At 49.6% G+C, this 16962-nt stretch overlaps 1 protein-coding gene across 1 annotated transcript; it reads right to left on the reverse strand.

The window, feature by feature from the left end:
* Positions 1–821: 821 nt before the first annotated feature.
* Positions 822–7502, reverse strand: TIMM22 (translocase of inner mitochondrial membrane 22). Its single transcript, XM_010373483.2, has 4 exons — positions 7015–7502; positions 4029–4225; positions 3404–3476; positions 822–1949 (listed from the first exon to the last, which is right to left on the reverse strand). The coding sequence occupies exons 1-4, from the start codon at positions 7250–7252 to the stop codon at positions 1873–1875; spliced, it is 585 nt and encodes a 194-aa protein (XP_010371785.2). The 5' UTR covers positions 7253–7502; the 3' UTR covers positions 822–1872.
* Between the last annotated feature and the right edge of the window lie 9460 nt (positions 7503–16962).

The raw sequence follows: 16962 nt of genomic DNA on the forward strand, positions 1-16962 counted from the left end.
ACAGTTTGTTCTGAGCTCTAGGGAATGCTCCAACTGGCCTAGTAGTGATGAAGCCTCTTAGCTGTGAGACTGGGAGGGGCGTTATATAGAATTCACCGTAAGAGGACATGAGCCTTGAGCAGGAGCTCATATTCCAAGGAAATGGCAAACGTGACCCAAGAAAGGTGTTACCAGCTGGGTTTGACATCACTCATGTACACACACACACTCGGGCCACCAGGCCATGTACGCTGAGTCTGAACTCTGGTTAAGAGTGTGTGGGCTAGCCAGGCGCGGTGGCTCAAGCCTGTAATCCCAGCACTTTGGGAGGCCGAGGCGGGCGGATCACGAGGTCAGGAGATCGAGACCATCCTGGCTAACACGGTGAAACCCCGTCTCTACTAAAAAAATACAAAAAACTCCGGAGTAGTCCCAGCTACTCCGGAGGCTGAGGCAGGAGAATGGCGTAAACCCGGGAGGCGGAGCTTGCAGTGAGCTGAGATCTGGCCACTGCACTCCAGCCTGGGTGGCAGAGCAAGACTCCGTCTCAAAAAAAAAAGAAAAAAAAGAGTGTGTGGGTTAGAAGACGGGGCAGATGAGGAAGGAGGCAGAAAGAAAGGGCAGAGGAATTAACTGTATTATAGGAAAAAAGGAGACTCGTTACCACTGGCTGAAGGTGCCCAGAATTGTGTGGCCCCCATCAAGCTACCTGCCTGTGCCCGTCCCAAGAGCAAAGGCCTGACTCCACCAGTGCCGTCCACCCCGCAGAGCACCAGGGTAAAGCGGCAGCAGTGCTGAAGCCCAACTGTAGACGGCTTTTTTTTTTTTTTTTTTTTTTAAACCCATGACACACAACTAGGCCAAGAAAAATACCACAAGGTCAAGTGGAAAACACGACATGTTAAAACACTTCCCTGACACTGGAGAACGAGGGTGGTGGTGAACTGCCCCTCAGCGACATCTGATCTTGGCCAGTAGCTGCTGTGACCGAGTCACCACGATGTCCACAGCAGGGCCCTTCACATGTGACCTCGAGCTCGGCCTGGTCCAGCGGTCACGCTGTGAAGCCAGTGTGTGCCTCTCGGCCAGCACAGGAGGGCCCAGCGAGTTCATGGATGGGATTTCGATGCATCCCAGGAAGAGGCTGGGCCGGGCTTCTTGAGGCAGGCCCTGGCAGATGGAACGATCTTGGTGAGGGTGACACAGTCCTCTAGCAACCCTGCCTCAGCCTCCCCATCCCCAGCCTCCTCGGAGCTTTGCCACTCTTTCCCTTCAGATGGTATCTTTGGGCCACCTGGCACTGGTTTTAGAATTAGGGAATTTGAAAACAGAAATAAACCAACCTTTTGAACTGTAAGGTGTGTGTGGCGGGGGGTGGGGGTATATTTTTTAAAAAACGAGGATGGCAGAACACAAAACAAGTGAGATAATTGGTTGGACGGCATCGGTCCGCCTTGCCCTGCCCTGGTATTCGAGACGGATAGTTGCATGGAATTCCAAGGTAGAACAGCCTCCTGGGTGCCTGTAGAGACACTGCCAACTCTGTGCCAACAACACCAAACAACCTAGAGGGCCAGCTGTGGTCAGGCCTGAAGCTTTGTGGAGCTGAATTCCTATATGTCGACCTCCTGTCTCCAGATCTGCTCGGAGAGAATCCGGCACAGGACGTCCTCTGTGAAGGTTGGCTGGAGTCCAGGAGCAGCCAAGTGTGGCTGCCTCGAAGGCTGGAGGCAGAGAAGCCAGGCAGCTCCCTCAGAATACCAGTGACACAAGGGAAAACGAATGTCTTCAGGCCGTGAAGCAAGGCCCTGGTGTGGTACAGAAACTCCTCCACAGAGCAGCCCGGGCTCCCTCTGGAGAGCTGGCATCGTCCTTCCCCGCAGGCAGTTACTCTCACCGGAGGTAATAATCAATCGCAGCAGAGAAAGCAGCAAAACCTCCACAACCAATGGCCCCAGCCTTTAGGCCAGCTGTCAAACAAACAGAAAGAACACGAGCTGTGGTGAGTGACACCTGCTGGGTCAGGAGGCACTCGCGGAAAGTGCACACCCTCAGGTGCCATGAAACAAGCTTAAGCACTGCGAGTCATTCACGCGCTCATCGCTCCGGAAGACATCAGTGAAGCAGTGTATATGATCTAATCCAGTGTGCTTTATCTAACTACATTTGTTTAGCTTTTCTCCTTCAAAGGGTATTTCTAGTCTTAGGGAAACAGCCCCTCACAGGCAGGAAACTGGTTAAGAGAAGCAGCCCTTGGAATCAAAGGAAAGCATATGGCCTTGACCCTGATTTGTTGATGGAATAAATTCCTGGGAAGGTGATCAAAGCAGTCCTTGAGAAAGCAGAGCTTCTCAGAGAGGCCCTGGCATCGCTGAGCAATGGGACGACCGGCAGAGAAGTTACTTTGTCAGTCATTAATGGTGCCTGAGGAGCAAAACCAGTTTCATGACAGCACATCATCCTGTCTCTCAGAAGATGAGAAAACCAGCTTTTTGCTCTGGGAAAGTCAGGGCATGACAGATGGAAAGTGGCCCAGTGATAAAACACTGATGCTTCTAGGAAAGTCATGTCACCAAGGCCCTCCCCCACACTCTGAATGGACATGCCAACAGGGAGAAGTGGCAGCAAATTGTTTTTTCTTTTTTTTTTTTTTTTTTTTTTTTTACAGCTGATAATCTAATATTTCTAGAATGTCTGTACTTAGCATTCAATGGGTAAAAATCAATCCTTGAGGGCAGAAAGATATTACTGTTATAATTTCTATCTAGAATTAAAACAGACAATTGTCTAGAATTATTGAGAAAAATGTTGGCCACAGGTGGTGGCTCACGCCTGTAATCCCAGCACTTTGGGAGGCTGAGGCAGGCAGATTACGAGGTCAGGAGTTTGAGACCAGGTGAAATCTGGTCTCTACTAAAAAAATACAAAAAAAAAAAAAAAATAGCCGAGCGTGGTGGTGGGCGCCTGTAATCCCAGCTGCCTGGAAGGCTGGGGTAGGGGAATCACCTGAACCCAGGAGGTGGAGGTTGCAGTGAGCCAACATCATGCCACTGCACTCCAGCCTGGGCGACAGAGTGAGATTCGGTCTCTTTAAAAAAAAAAAGTTGTTACAACTGACGGGGGTGCTGCTTGCATCTCGTGGGTAGAGGCCGGGGGTACTGCTAAACATCTCAGAATGCACAAAACAGACTCAATCCCAGCAAAGACTCATCTGGTCAAAAATGTCAATAGTGCCAACGATGAGAAACCCTAATCTAGATCCTAGCGAGTTTCCAAACCCGAGTTAACACAGAAACAAACATGATTTATTTGTCAGAGGGGAAGAAGATCAAGTGTCCCTGGAACACTTGTGTGTTTGGAAATGACAACCTCAGCACGTTGTCCAAGGCCACAAAGGAAAAGCATTCGAGAGCCGTTGACTAACCTCTGAAACCAATGGCTCCTCCAGTGATGCAGCCACTAATGACACTGTTCTTCCAATCCGATTTTCCCCGGTACTGTGGGCGGAGAAGTACATGTTAGAGCCAAAGAAACCAGCCAAGCGGGACCATTAAGGAAGAATACACAGGGTTGCTAGTTAGCTCATTCAGTCCCTACCCAAAGGAAACCTAATCTTTCTCAAAGATACAGTTCATAAGTATACAGCATGTGTGTGTGTATATATGTATATGTATATATATACACATAGTATGTGTATATATATAGTATGTGTTCATAGATGCTTCCTGCAGGTGGCACCGGAGTGCTGAAACCAAGTCCAGCATTTGAAATGTAATCAAAATTTCTTCAAGGGGCTCTCAGTCTCATGTTTAAAATCATTAGCTACCTTCTGGCCTACAAAAAGTAAAAAATAATGCAAGCCCGTACTGTAAACACACAGAAAGTCTGCAATAGGGACTATTTTATGGAAGTACAACCTAGAACGTATCTGATGCTTCCGATCTGCTTTCTAGTAACAACTTTCAAATAACTTTTAAAGAGCAATTTCTCTTTAAAAGTCATGAAATGGCGGCCCCAGCAAGGATTTCTCAGAAGGCAGAGACACTTACAGATTCTACCAAACACTCAGTACAAGAAAACATGGCTCCCACAATGGCAAAATTTTTGGCATAGGACATTCCTCTCTGCCCCATGTCTTTCAGAACTTCTTTCGCAGTCGGTGTACGGTAAGGATCCTTCGGGTCAAAGCCCACGTTCGTATCGATGCCAGCGGTAAACACCCCAAATGCACCTCCTAAGACAAATCCTAGAAGCAAACACAGAAATGAAAGTGTCTTTGGCATGTTTTCTGGATTACTGTATTGGGATCATCCTGGAAGGGCCATACTTTTGGATGACCACCGGTGCAAAGGACACCCCCCTCTTGCCACTCAAACTCTCCACTTGCCTAGTGGAGAGTTTTGCACAATCCAGGGTCTGTCTGACTGACATCATCTTCTCTGTCTCCTCCAGGATTTCTTCTTCCTTTCCCTAACATTTCTCAAGATTCCATCTTTAACTCTCGTATTGTCTCTACACTCTCTCATATGTAAACTAGTCACCCTCAAGTTCAGCTATCAACTTTGCAAATCACTCTTTTGGCCACTGTGACATTCACAGTAATGCTTTACTGAGCACCACATGCCAGATATGCCACAGCCTCATTCATTCTTCACAATAATCCAGTGAGACAGATGCTATTAGCCTCTCCTTTCTATAGATAAACTGAGGCTCAGAGAGGTTAAGCAACTTCTCCCAAGGCCACACAGCTACCTAATGGCAAATCCCACACTATTGTCCACATCTGACCTTCCTGAGCCTGCTGGACATGTCCATGTGGATGCCCTCTCATGACTTCATGGCCAATATGAGTTCAATACAATCATGGGCACCTCCCCTCCAGACTTTCCTGCCTACAGCTCCTTCCTTCCTTCCTTCCAGTCATGCCATCTCCAAACACTAGGAGCACCTCTGACGGCTTCTTTGCCTCCTCCTATAACCAGTCAGTCATGAAACACGGCAAAATCTTTCATCCTACTTTTTCAAGTCAAGTCCATCCCTGCCTATGTCCGGAATTACCACCCCAGTCCGAGGCCTTCATCACTTCAACTGTGGAGCACTATAAAGACCCCGTTCATCCTTTCAACAACTCTATCAGTGATGTATTAGGGTCAGGCAGAGTGAGGAGCAAACACCCAGTCCATGACCTCATGAAGCTTTAGTCTCACAAACTTCCTCTCTGGCCTTCTCATCCACAGATTTTTCTTTCCTTCACCATACTCTATCCTAATTCACCATGTTCATTGCCACTTGTTACTCTTTGTAAAAAACATCAACTACTGCCCTAATGCCTATAAGCAAAAAGCCCAAATCTCCCCCGGACTCAACCCCAAACTTGAAATAACATTTCTTCTTTGCCTAAGTGTATTTTCTTTCTGTCTTTTTTTTTTTTTTTTTTGAGATGGAGTCTCACTCTGTTGCCAGGCTGGAGTGCAATGGCACAATCTCGGCTCACTGCAACCTCCACCTCCTGGGTTCCAGCCATTCTCCTGCCTCAGCCTCCCGAGTAGCTGGGATTACAGGCACACACCACCATGCTCAGCTAATTTTTGTATTTTTAGTAGAGATGGGGTTTCACCATGTTGGCTAGGATGGTCTTGACCTCTTGACCTCGTGATCCGCCTGCCCTGGCCTCCCAAAGTGTTGGGATTACAGGCATGAGCCACTCTGCCCGGTCCTTTCTTCTTCTTTTTTTTTTTTTTTTTTTGAGACAGGATCTTGCTCTGTCACCCAGGCTGGAGTGCAGTAACTCGATCACAGCTCACTGCAGCTTCAACCATCTGGGCTCAAGAGATCCTCCTGCCTCAGGCTCCCGAGTAGCTGGGCTCTCAGGTGCATACCAGCTAATTTTTGTATTTTTCGTAGAGATGGGGTTTCGTTATATTGGCCAGGCTGGTCTCAAACTCCTGGGATCAAGCGATCCACCCGCCTCAGCCTCCCAAAGAGCTGGGATTATACAGGAGTGAGCCACCGCACCCACTCCGCCTACCTATATTTTCTCAATCCTTCAAGACGCAGCTCCAATCTTACCTATGGTCTTCCTCAACGAAAAAAAAAGACCTTTCTTCTTCCTACTTCACTTGTTTTCATTAACATTCTCACTATATTCATTTCTTAAATGTCTTTCATTGTCAATGAGACTTAAACTCATCTGCAAATGTAGCCAACCTATTTACCCTGCACACAGAAGGGATACTGTACATTCTCAAATCTCCAAAAAGCTTAAGGGAAACAGAAGGACAAGTGCAGACTTCGTCTCTCCTTGCTCGCTGCTGTCTAGTCACAGTGGTCTTTCAGTTTTTCAAACCTCAAGCAACCGCTGCCCTAGCGCCGTTTGCATGTGCATTTCCATATGTCTGCATCATTCCTCTGCAGTGTTCCTGCTTGACATTCTTCTCCACATACTATAATACGGGCCCCGTGAAGACCAGGCTCTTGTCTCTCTCTCCTGGCACGTTATAGTTGCTTAGGAACGATTTGTTGAAGGATTTAAGAGAATGAGCGAATTCAAGGGAATGAACGGATGAATGAAGTCACCCATGTAATAACTTTTTTCTTTTCGAGATGGAGTCTCGCTCTGTCGCCGAGGCTGGAGTGCAATGGCGCGATCTCTGCTCACTGCAACCTCCGCCTCCTGGGTTCAAGCGATTCTCCTGCCTCAGCCTCCAGAATAGCTGGGACTACAGGCGCCCACCACCATGCCCGGCTAATTTTTTATATTTTTAGTAGAAACAGAGTTTCACCGTGTTAGCCAGGATGTCATGTAATAACTTTTAGGCCCCAACCACAGCACCGATCCTCTGATGCAATTTTCATCAAGAAAGCTAGCCTGAGGGGGCAGGAGAGGTGATGCCCGGGTTCACGGAACGGGGTGGGGGTCCGGTCAAGGTCAAGGCCCGCAGTCCCTCGCCTCCCAGGCGCGTGGTCTTCTCTGCAGAGATCCCCACTGCCGTCCAGGCCCTCAGCCTCCCAAGGATCCCACTCGCCCGGCCTCACCTCCCACGCAGGCCAGCGCAGCCTTGAAGGCACAGCTTTCCATCACCTTCTCGATCATCTTCTGCTCCTCACTCTTGGCTGGACTTGGGATCCCGCCTAGGCTCCCAGGCTCCAGGAGCCGGGGCTGACGCTTGTTACCCACCAGGTACTGCAGGAGAAGGCTGTACTGCAGCGGAGCTTCGGCGGAACCGGCTGCCTCCGGGGCCGAACCCCCGGCATTGGGGGCGGCCGCCGCCATGACAGTCGCTGCCCAAGCAACCCTCGCGTCCTTCTCCCCGCAGCAGATTCGACAGGCGTCACGCTGCGGGCCCTGAGACTAGCCACCGTGCAGCAACAGCAGATTCGCAGCAAGAGGAAGCCGCGGCCGCAAGAGACGTCGTGCGCACATCAGCGGGAGCGCTATCGTGTTTCCAAAAAGAAAGCCTCTTGTGAAAATGGAATTGGGCTTGAACAGCTTTCCCCATGTCACAGACAAACGAGATTTAGATTCACCAGAAAGCGCCCTCATGGTCGGGGCTGCAGCGCGGTGAGTACAGAGATTTGTAGTTCCAATCCGACATCCAACTACATTTCCCAGGAAGCGTTGCGCGTGCTCGCGCGTCTCGGCCCCGCGAGGGGCTCCTGCGCGCTCCTGAGGGGAGCGAGGAGCGGCCGCGCGCTCCGGGGCTGCCGTGCTCCGGATCGCCGGGAGGGGGCGCGCGAGCATTCTCGCTGCCCCTTTCCGCCTCCTGCTGTCATCGGGCGAGGAGGCGTTAAATCCTGTGGTCCCGGAAGGTGCGGTGAGGGGTGGACGCTTTGTAGACAAGCGTGATCGTGTGCTGGAAATGCGCGGACTGGGCGCAGGGGCTCACGCCTGTCTTCCAGCACTTTGGGAGCCGAGACTGGTGGATCATGAGGTCAGGAGTTCGAGACCAGCCTGACCAACATGGTGAAACCCCGTCTCTACTAAAACTACAAAAAAAAAAAAAAAATTAGCTGGGCATAGTGGTGCACGCCTGTATTCCCAGCTACTTGAGAGGCTGAGGCAGGAGACCCCCTCTTTACTAAAAATACAAAAATTAGCCAGATGGTGGCAGGCGCCTGTAATCTCCGTTACTTGGGAGGCTGAGACAGGAGAATCGCTTAACCCGGGAGGTGGAGGTTGCAGTGAGCCAAGATCGCGCCATTGCGCTCCATCCTGGGCGACAAGAGCAAGACTCTGTCTAAAAAAAAAAAAAAAAAAATCCTAACAGCATTTGCTGACTTGAGTGGGGTCAATATCCCCATCGTGGCTGATTTAAAACTACCCAGCGAGGTCATCAGTCAGAATTGGGAAGACTCATAGCAGCATGTGGTTAGACAATGTTTCTATCACACAGATACAATCTATGGAAATAACCTCAACAGCATAGATAGGAGTACGGTGTAGTAAAACTTTTAGGAGGTGGTGAGTTTTGAATACACATTACCTGTTTTTAGTATAATTTGATTATAAATGTATAAAATGTAATTTTTAATAATAACTATGCTTAACAATCAGCTAAAAAACTGATAATTTATTGCCTTACTTTTTAAAATTATTCTTTTGAGACAGAGTCTTGCTTTGTCACCCAGGCTGGAGTGCAGTGGTACAATCTCGGCTCACTGCAACCTCCACCTCCTGGGTTCAAACAGTTCTCTGCCTCAGGCTCCCCCGTAGCTGGGATTACAGGCATCTGCCACTACGCCTGGCTAATTTTTGTATTTTTAGTAGAGATGGGATTTCACCATGTTTGCCAGGCTGGTCTTGAACTCCTGACCTCATGATCCACCCGCCTCGGCCTCCCAAAGTGCTGGGATGACAGGCATGAGCCAAGAATGTAATTTTTAATAATAACTGTACTTAACCAGCTCAAAAACTCCTGATAATGTATTGCCTTAGTTTTTAAAATTATTCTTTTGAGACAGTCTTGCTCTTGTCACCCAGGCTGGAGTGCCGTGGTGCAATCTCGGCTTACTGAAACCACCACCTCCCAGGTTTGAGCGATTCTCCTGCCTTAGCCTACTGAGTAGCTGGGATTACAGGCACGCGCCACCACGTCTGGCTAATTTTTGTATTTTTAGTAGAGATGGGGTTTCGCCATGTTGGTCGGGCTGGTCTTGAACTCCTGATCTCAGGTGATCCACCCACCTTGGCCTCCCAAAGTGCTGGGATTGCAGGCGAGAGTCACTGCTCCTGGCCAGTTAGGGCCTTTTTGTTATTGTTGTTAAACATTTGTCGTTATACCACTGCACTGCAAGCATATTTTGGGAACCAAGAACACGTTCTCCTCTTTGAGGAAACCAGAATCGGGGCCTGGAGACAGAGAAATTGGAATGGATTTCTGGTCATATCCAGGAAAATCCTAGGGGATGTTGGAGGGAGGTTTTCAGTCCCAAGAATGCTAACACTTTGGCATCATTGTGTACTCCTGGTATGAACAAAATGTGGCCTGGGAACACCTCTGGGCATTTAAGCACACTTTTTGCTAATGGCCCAAAGGCAGTGCCGTAGCAAGCATCTGCTTACTTGGGCCAGGGGCTCTCAGAAGATGTTGATCAAAAAAGATTCCTCTGGCTGGGCGCGGTGGCTTAAGCCTGTAATCCCAGCACTTTGGGAGGCCGAGACAGGCGGATCACGAGGTCAGGAGATCGAGACCATCCTGGCTAACACTGTGAAACCTCGTTTCTACTAAAAAAATACAAAAAGCTAACCGGGCGTGGCGGCGGGCGCCTGTAGTCCCAGCTACTCCGGAGGCTGAGGCGGGAGAATGGCGTAAACCCGGGAGGCGGAGCTTGCAGTGAGCTGAGATCCGGCCACTGCACTCCAGCCTGGGCGACAGAGCGAGACTCTGTCTCAAAAAAAAAAAAAAAAGATTCCTCTGCTGGGCATGGTGGCTCACACCTGTAATCCCAGCACTTCAGGAGCCCGAGGCAGGAAAATTGCTTGAGTCCGAAAGGTTGAGACTGCAGTGGGTCATGATCGTGCCACTGCACTCCAGCATGGTAATGGAACCACACCCTGTCAAAAAGAAAAAAAAAAGATTCCTCTGAGTAAACAGTCGTTGTTTTATTCAGAAGGCTGAAACACAATTTCCATCAAGAGCTGCGAAAGGACTGGGGTCTTCCGTAGCCCAGGAGCCTCACAGACATGTGTGAGTTGTAAGAGGAAGTGAAGTGTCCTCTTAAGGACATTGGCCAGGCACGGGGGCTCACGCCTGTCATTCCAGCACTTTGGGAGGCTGAAGCGGGCGGATCACAAGGTCAAGAGATAGAGACCAGCCTGGCCAACATGGTGAAACCCCGTCTCTACTAAAAATACAAAAATTAGCTGGCCATGGTGGCCGTACACCTGTAGTCCCAGCTACTGGGGAGGCTGAGGGAGGAGAATTGCTTGAACCCACGAGGCGGAGGCTGCAGTGAGCCGAGATGGCACCACTGCACTCCAGCCTGGAGACAGAGCGAGACTCTGTCTAAAAAAAAAAAGTGTGGGGGGTCTTTGGGTACCTAGAGAAGAAATGGGTGGGACCTAATGAGCCTTACTGGAAGCCATACTTTTGGGACACGTTGCCCCAGATCAGGATGGAATGCCCCACCCGGCAGAAATGGAGACCAGACAGCTGCACAGGCTCCTGTGAGGGGTGGGGTGGCTCTTAGCTTTTCTCTCTGAAGTCACTTTCCCCACAAGAGGACATTTATTGTCTGGGCTGGTGTGACAGATGGGATAGGGCTTGATGCTGCTGGCTGCAGCAGATGGAAACAAGGCAGGGGGCGTGGGGCCTCCAGCCACGAGTCGTGGGGTCCCATGGGCAGCCGGCGATAAACAGCACCCCAGGCTCCGGATGGGGTCCCCCAGGCCCAGCCCTGAGCACCGTCGGTCCCTCCCTTCTGTCTCCACAGTGAAGGTCATGTAACAGCATCATCTGTTCATCTTCATAAATAGAGTACTGGGCCGGGCGCGGTGGCTCAAGCCTGTAATCCCAGCACTCTGGGAGGCCGAGACGGGCGGATCACAAGGTCAGGAGATCGAGACCATCCTGGCTAACCCGGTGAAACCCCGTCTCTACTAAAAAAAATATAAAAAACTAGCCGGGCGAGGTGGCGGGCGCTTGTAGTCCCAGCTACTCGGGAGGCTGAGGCAGGAGAATGGCGTAAACCTGGGAGGCGGAGCTTGCAGTGAGCTGAGATCCGGCCACTGCACTCCAGCCTGGGCGACAGAGCGAGACTCCGTCTCAAAAAAAAAAATAAAAAAAAATAAATAAATAAATAAATAAATAAATAGAGTACTGGCCTGGCGAGGGCTGAGCTTACTGCAGGTCCATGAGACTGCCCCAAACCATCACTGAGAACCAGGTGGTTAAGCTGCTGAGTGCAGAGTCAGTTTCTGACTAAGGTCTGAGGTGGGTGTGTAAATTTTGGATTTCCCAGGTGATGCTACTGACGGTTGGGGACCACATTTTTTTTTTCTTTTTTCTGAGATGGACTCTCGCTCTGTCGCCCAGGCTGGAGTGCAATGGTGCGATCTCAGCTCACTGCAACCTCCGCCTCCCAGCTTTAAGTGATTCTCCTGCCTCAGGCTCCCAACCCCAGCTACAGGCGTGAGCCACCACACCCAGCTAATGTTTTATATTTTTAGTAGAGACAGAGTTTCACCCTGTTGGCCAGGCTGCTTTTGAACTCCTGACCTCAGGTGATCCGCCCACCTCAGCCTCCCAAAGTGCTGGGATTACAGGCATGAGCCACTGAGCTCGGACCCTTGTGAACTTTTGCTAGTAATTCTTTTTTCTTCTCACAGCACTCCACCCATGCCCCTCAGTTCTGTCTTTAAAAGATTCCTGCCCTTCAAAACTTACCTTTTCTGATTAATCGAATTGGAAGTAATGTCTTTTTTTCTGAGACAGGGTCTCTCTTTATGGCCCAAACTGGAGTGTAGTGGCACCATCATGGCTTGATGCAGCGGCACCATCATGGCTCGATGCAGCCTTGACCTCCTGGGCTCAAGGAATCCTCCTACCTCAGCCCCCTCAAGTAGCTGGAACCATGGGCATGTGCCACCATGCCGGGCTAATTTTTAAAACCCTTTTTTATAGAAACTAGTTCTCACTCTATTGCCCAGACTGGTCTTAAACTCCTGGGCTCAAGCAATCCTGCCACCTCAGCCTCCCAAAGTGCTGGGATTACAGGCGTGAGCCACCGCACCCGGCCTCTTAATTAATAGGCTCTTAACTGGTTTTGGGACTCCTACCTTCTCCAGACGATTCACAGAGTGATCTTCCCACACAGGACTGTGATCGTGCTCCCTGCTTTGAATTCTACTTCATGCCAGGAGAAAATCTGAACTCAATGTGTTGCTTTTTCAACTTGTGCCCAGGAAGACACAGGTGCTTCTGTCCACGTTTAGTTTTTTTTTTTTTTTTTTTTTGAGACAGAGTCTTGCTTCGTCATTCTTCACCCAAGCTGGAGTGCAATGGTGAGATCTCGGCTCACTGCAAACTCTGCCTCCCGGGTTCAAGCAATTCTCCTGCCTCAGCCTTCCAAGTAGCTGGGATTACAGGCATGTGCCAGCAGGCTTGGCTAATTTTTTGTGTTTTAAGTAGAGACAGGGTTTCACCATGTTGGCCAGGATGGTCTTGAACTCCTGACCTCAAGTAATCTGCCCACCTCGGCCTCCCAAAGTGCTGGGATTACTGGCGTGAGCCACCGTGCCCAGTGTAGGGGAACGAGTTATAATCCTCAGATCTGATCTGAAAAGTGTTGGAAGCAGATAGAAAAATGCATAATGTTTTCTCCAGCACTTTATGCTTCTACAAGGAAGTCAGAAAAGAGTTAGGAAACTTGTTTAGGAAGTAGAGACTAATGGCCAGGCATGGCGGCTCCTACCTGTAATCCCAGCACTTTGGGAGGCCAAGGCAGGAGGATCACTTGAACCCAGGAGTTCGAGACCAGCCTTGGCCACATAGTGAGACTGTCTCTACAAAACAAAATAACAAAAATTAGGCTGGGCGCAGTGGCTCACACCTGTAATCCCAGCACTTTGGGAGGCCAAGACGGGCAGATCACGAGGTCAGAAGATCGAGACCATCCTGGCTAACACCGTGAAACCCCGTCTTTACTAAAAAATACAAAAAATTAGCCGGGCGAGGTGGCGGGCACCTGTAGTCCCAGCTACTTGGGAGGCTGAGGCAGGAGAATGGCGTGAACCCGGGAGGCGGAGCTTGCAGTGAGCCAAGATCGCGCCACTGCACTTCAGCCTGGGTGACAGAGCGAGACTCCGTCTCAAAAAAAAAAAAAAAAAAAAAAAAAAATTAGCTGGGAATGGTGACATGTGCCTGTAGTCCCAGCTACTTGGGAGGCTGAGGTGGGAGGATTGCTTGAGCCCGGGAGGTCAAGACTTCAGTGAGCCATCATCGTACCATTGCACTCCAGCCTGGGTGACAGAGTGAAAACCATCTCAAAAAAGAAAAGAAAACCCAGAGACCAGGCTTGTCCTGCTTTGCTAAGGGATAAAAGGAATAATAGAAAGAATAATAAATAATGGTGGCTTCCCACAGTGACACGTCAAGTTGGTGCCAGAAAGATCTGCACCACACGTCTGCCATAGCTCTTTCTTCTTGATCCTTGTCAGATCTCACCTCCATATTCTGCTTTATGTACTTCTCTATCAAGTAATCTCCTTTATTAGTGGATCTGCCACAAAATACCAACTTTTTTTTTTTTTTTTTTTTTTTGAGACGGAGTCTCGCTGTGTCGCCCAGGCTGGAGTGCAGTGGCCGGATCTCGGCTCACTGCAAGCTCCGCCTCCCAGGTTCACGCCATTCTCCTGCCTCAGCCTCCCCAGTAGCTGGGACTACAGGCGCCCGCCACCTCGCCCGGCTAGTTTTTTTGTATTTTTTAGTAGAGACGGGGTTTCACCTTGTTAGCCAGGATGGTCTCGATCTCCTGACCTCGTGATCCGCCCGTCTCGGCCTCCCAAAGTGCTGGGATTACAGGCTTGAGCCACCACACCCGGCCAATACCAACTTTTTAAAAAGAAAAATATAAGACAGACATTAAAACTTGTAATACAGGCCAGGTGCAGTGGCTCACGCCTGTAATTCCAGCACTTTGGGAGGCCGAGGTAGGCGGATCACCTGAGGTCAGGAGTTCAAGACCAGCTTGGCCAACATGGTGAAACACTGTCTCTACTAAAAATGCAAAAATTAGCCGGGTGTGGCAGTACACACCTGTAATCCCAGCTACTAGAAAGGCAGGAGAATTGCTTGAACGCGGGAGGCAGAGGTTGTAGTGAGCCGAGATCGTGCCACTGCACTCCAGCCTGGGTGACAGAGTGAGACTCCGTCTCAAAAAAAAAAAAAAAAAAAAAAAAATTGTTGATACAGCATTAATCTACAAGTAAAATCTTTTACAGGCAACTCCCAATTAAATGGGATAAATTTTTTGTTTGCATCCATTTTGATTCAGATTTTATGGAATCAATTATTTCCTGAATAAACTGGACTGAGAAAACTTCTATCATCCAAATGTTCGTTTTCTTTCTTTCTTTTTTTTTTTTTTTTGAGACGGAGTCTCGCTCTGTCTCCCAGGCTGGAGTGCAGTGGCGCGATCTCAGCTCACTGCAAGCTCCGCCTCCCGGGTTCACGGCATTCTCCTGCCTCAGCCTCCCGAGTAGCAGGGACTACAGGCGCCGCCACCTCGCCCGGCTAGTTTTTTGTATTTTTAGTAGAGACGGGGTTTCACCGTGTTAGCCAGGATGGTCTCGATCTCCTGACCTCGTGATCCGCCCGTCTCGGCCTCCCAAAGTGCTGGGATTACAGGCTTGAGCCACCGCGCCCGGCCTAAATGTTCGTTTTCTACTAATAGCTTTGTTATGATGGTATTTGATTTTTCCTGTGTGAGATAATTTTTCTCTTTCATTCAGAGTTGTCCTGCTATATTTTAAATATTTCGTTCTGCACTTACAGTAGCTTATCCTTTGAATAAGTTCTTATTCAAAAATTCAAAAACTATTTTTGGACTAAAATCATACCTTCCATATTTTTCTCGCATCTATTTCTAGTCTTCCAATTCCCTTCCCGAAGCAACCTGCTACTATTCCTTAAATGCCTTTCCAGATCTATTTCATGCATATGTAAGCATTATATTTGTGTGTGTGTGTGTGTGTGTGTGTACACATGTTTTTCACCACTTAAAAGAATTACAAATGGGGCCGGGTGCAGTGGCTCATGCCTGTGATCCCTGCAGTTCAGAAAGCCAAGCTGGGAGGATCACTTGAAGCCAGGAGTTCAAGACCAGCCTGGGCAGCATAGTGAGACCTCTGTCTCTAAAAAAAAAAAAAAAAAAAAAAACAACAAAACAAAAAAAATTAGCCAGGCATGGTGAAGTGCACCTGTAGTTCCAGCTACCTGGGAGGCTGAGGTGAGAGGATCACTTGAGCCCAGGAGTTGGAGGCTGCAGTGAGCCATGATCATATCACTATACCCCAGCCTGGGAGATACAGCAAGCCCCATTTCTTTTTTTTTTTTTTTCCCCTTTTTTTAATTTATATGGAGTCTCGCTGTGTCACCAGGCTGGAGTGCAGTGGTGAGATCTTGGTTCACTGCAACATCCGCCTCCCGGCTTCAAGCGATTCTCCTGCCTCAGTCTCCTGAGTAGCTGGAATTACAGGCATCCACCACCACACCTGGCTAATTTTTATATTTTTAATAGAGATAGGGTTTCACCATGTTGGCCAGGATGGTCTTGATCTCTTGACCTCGTGATCCCCCCACCTTGGCCTCCCAAAGTGCTGGGATTATAGGCGTGAGCCACTGCGCCTGGCCAAGGCCCTGTTTCTTAAAAAAAAAAAAAAAAAAAGGCAAGTCATAGCTTAGTATTTCCTACCTCTTCTGCACCTTTCTTTCTCTTGTGCTACATCTTAAAGATACCCCATGTCGGCCGGGCGCGGTGGCTCAAGCCTGTAATCCCAGCACTTTGGGAGGCCGAGATGGGCGGATCACGAGGTCAGGAGATCGAGACCATCCTGGCTAACATGGTGAAACCCCGTCTCTACTAAAAAATACAAAAAACTAGCCGGGCGAGGTGGTGGGCGCCTGTAGTCCCAGCTACCCGGGAGGCTGAGGCAGGAGAATGGCGTAAACCCGGGAGGCGGAGCTTGCAGTGAGCTGAGATCTGGCCACTGCACTCCAGCCCGGGCGACAGAGCGAGACTCCGTCTCAAAAAAAAAAAAAAAAAAAAGATACCCCATGTCAGTGTGTGTGATGGGTAACTGTATGTGTCAACTTGACTGTGCCATTGAGTGTCCAGATATTTAAAGACAACACAATCCTCATTTGGGTGTGTTAGCCTAACCTAGTTATACAGTGACCTGAAAATCTGCTAGCTTTGAGAGGGACCAGAGCGAGAGATGGCGTTGCAACGGGCTCTGACTGAGATGCAAGCTGCTCTCCACGTGGGCCACGTGATCTGGCCGGTCCAGTGGTGCTTGATGAGACTGTGGCAGACAGGGATGCTGTCTGCAGCCTTTGGCAGGCCTACAGTGAATCAGAGCAAGCCTATAGGATTTTGGAGCAAAGCTCTGCCATCCTGTGGACAGTGCTCTCCTTTTGAGACACAGCTTCTGGTCTGCTCCTGGGCCTTCTGGGAGACTGATGCTTAGCCACGGGCCACGGAGTTACCATGTGGCCTGAGCTGCCTGTCGTGAACTGGAGGTTCTCTGACACATCAAGCCCTAAGGGTGGGTGTGCGCAGCAGCAGCAGCACGGTGCTTCACCGTCTAATGGAAACGGTGTACACTGACCGGGCCCACGCAGGCCCTGAAGGCACCGGGAAGTTAGATGAAGAAGCAGCTTCAAAGGCCTTTGGTTCCCACTCCCGCAACTCCACTCTGCCTCCCCTCTCCCAGCCCGCCGCGACTCCACCCTGCCTCCCCTCTCCCAGCCCGCCGCGACTCCA

The sequence above is a fragment of the Rhinopithecus roxellana genome, chromosome 19 (assembly GCF_007565055.1).
Source record: "Rhinopithecus roxellana isolate Shanxi Qingling chromosome 19, ASM756505v1, whole genome shotgun sequence".
Taxonomy (NCBI): Eukaryota; Metazoa; Chordata; class Mammalia; order Primates; family Cercopithecidae; genus Rhinopithecus; species Rhinopithecus roxellana.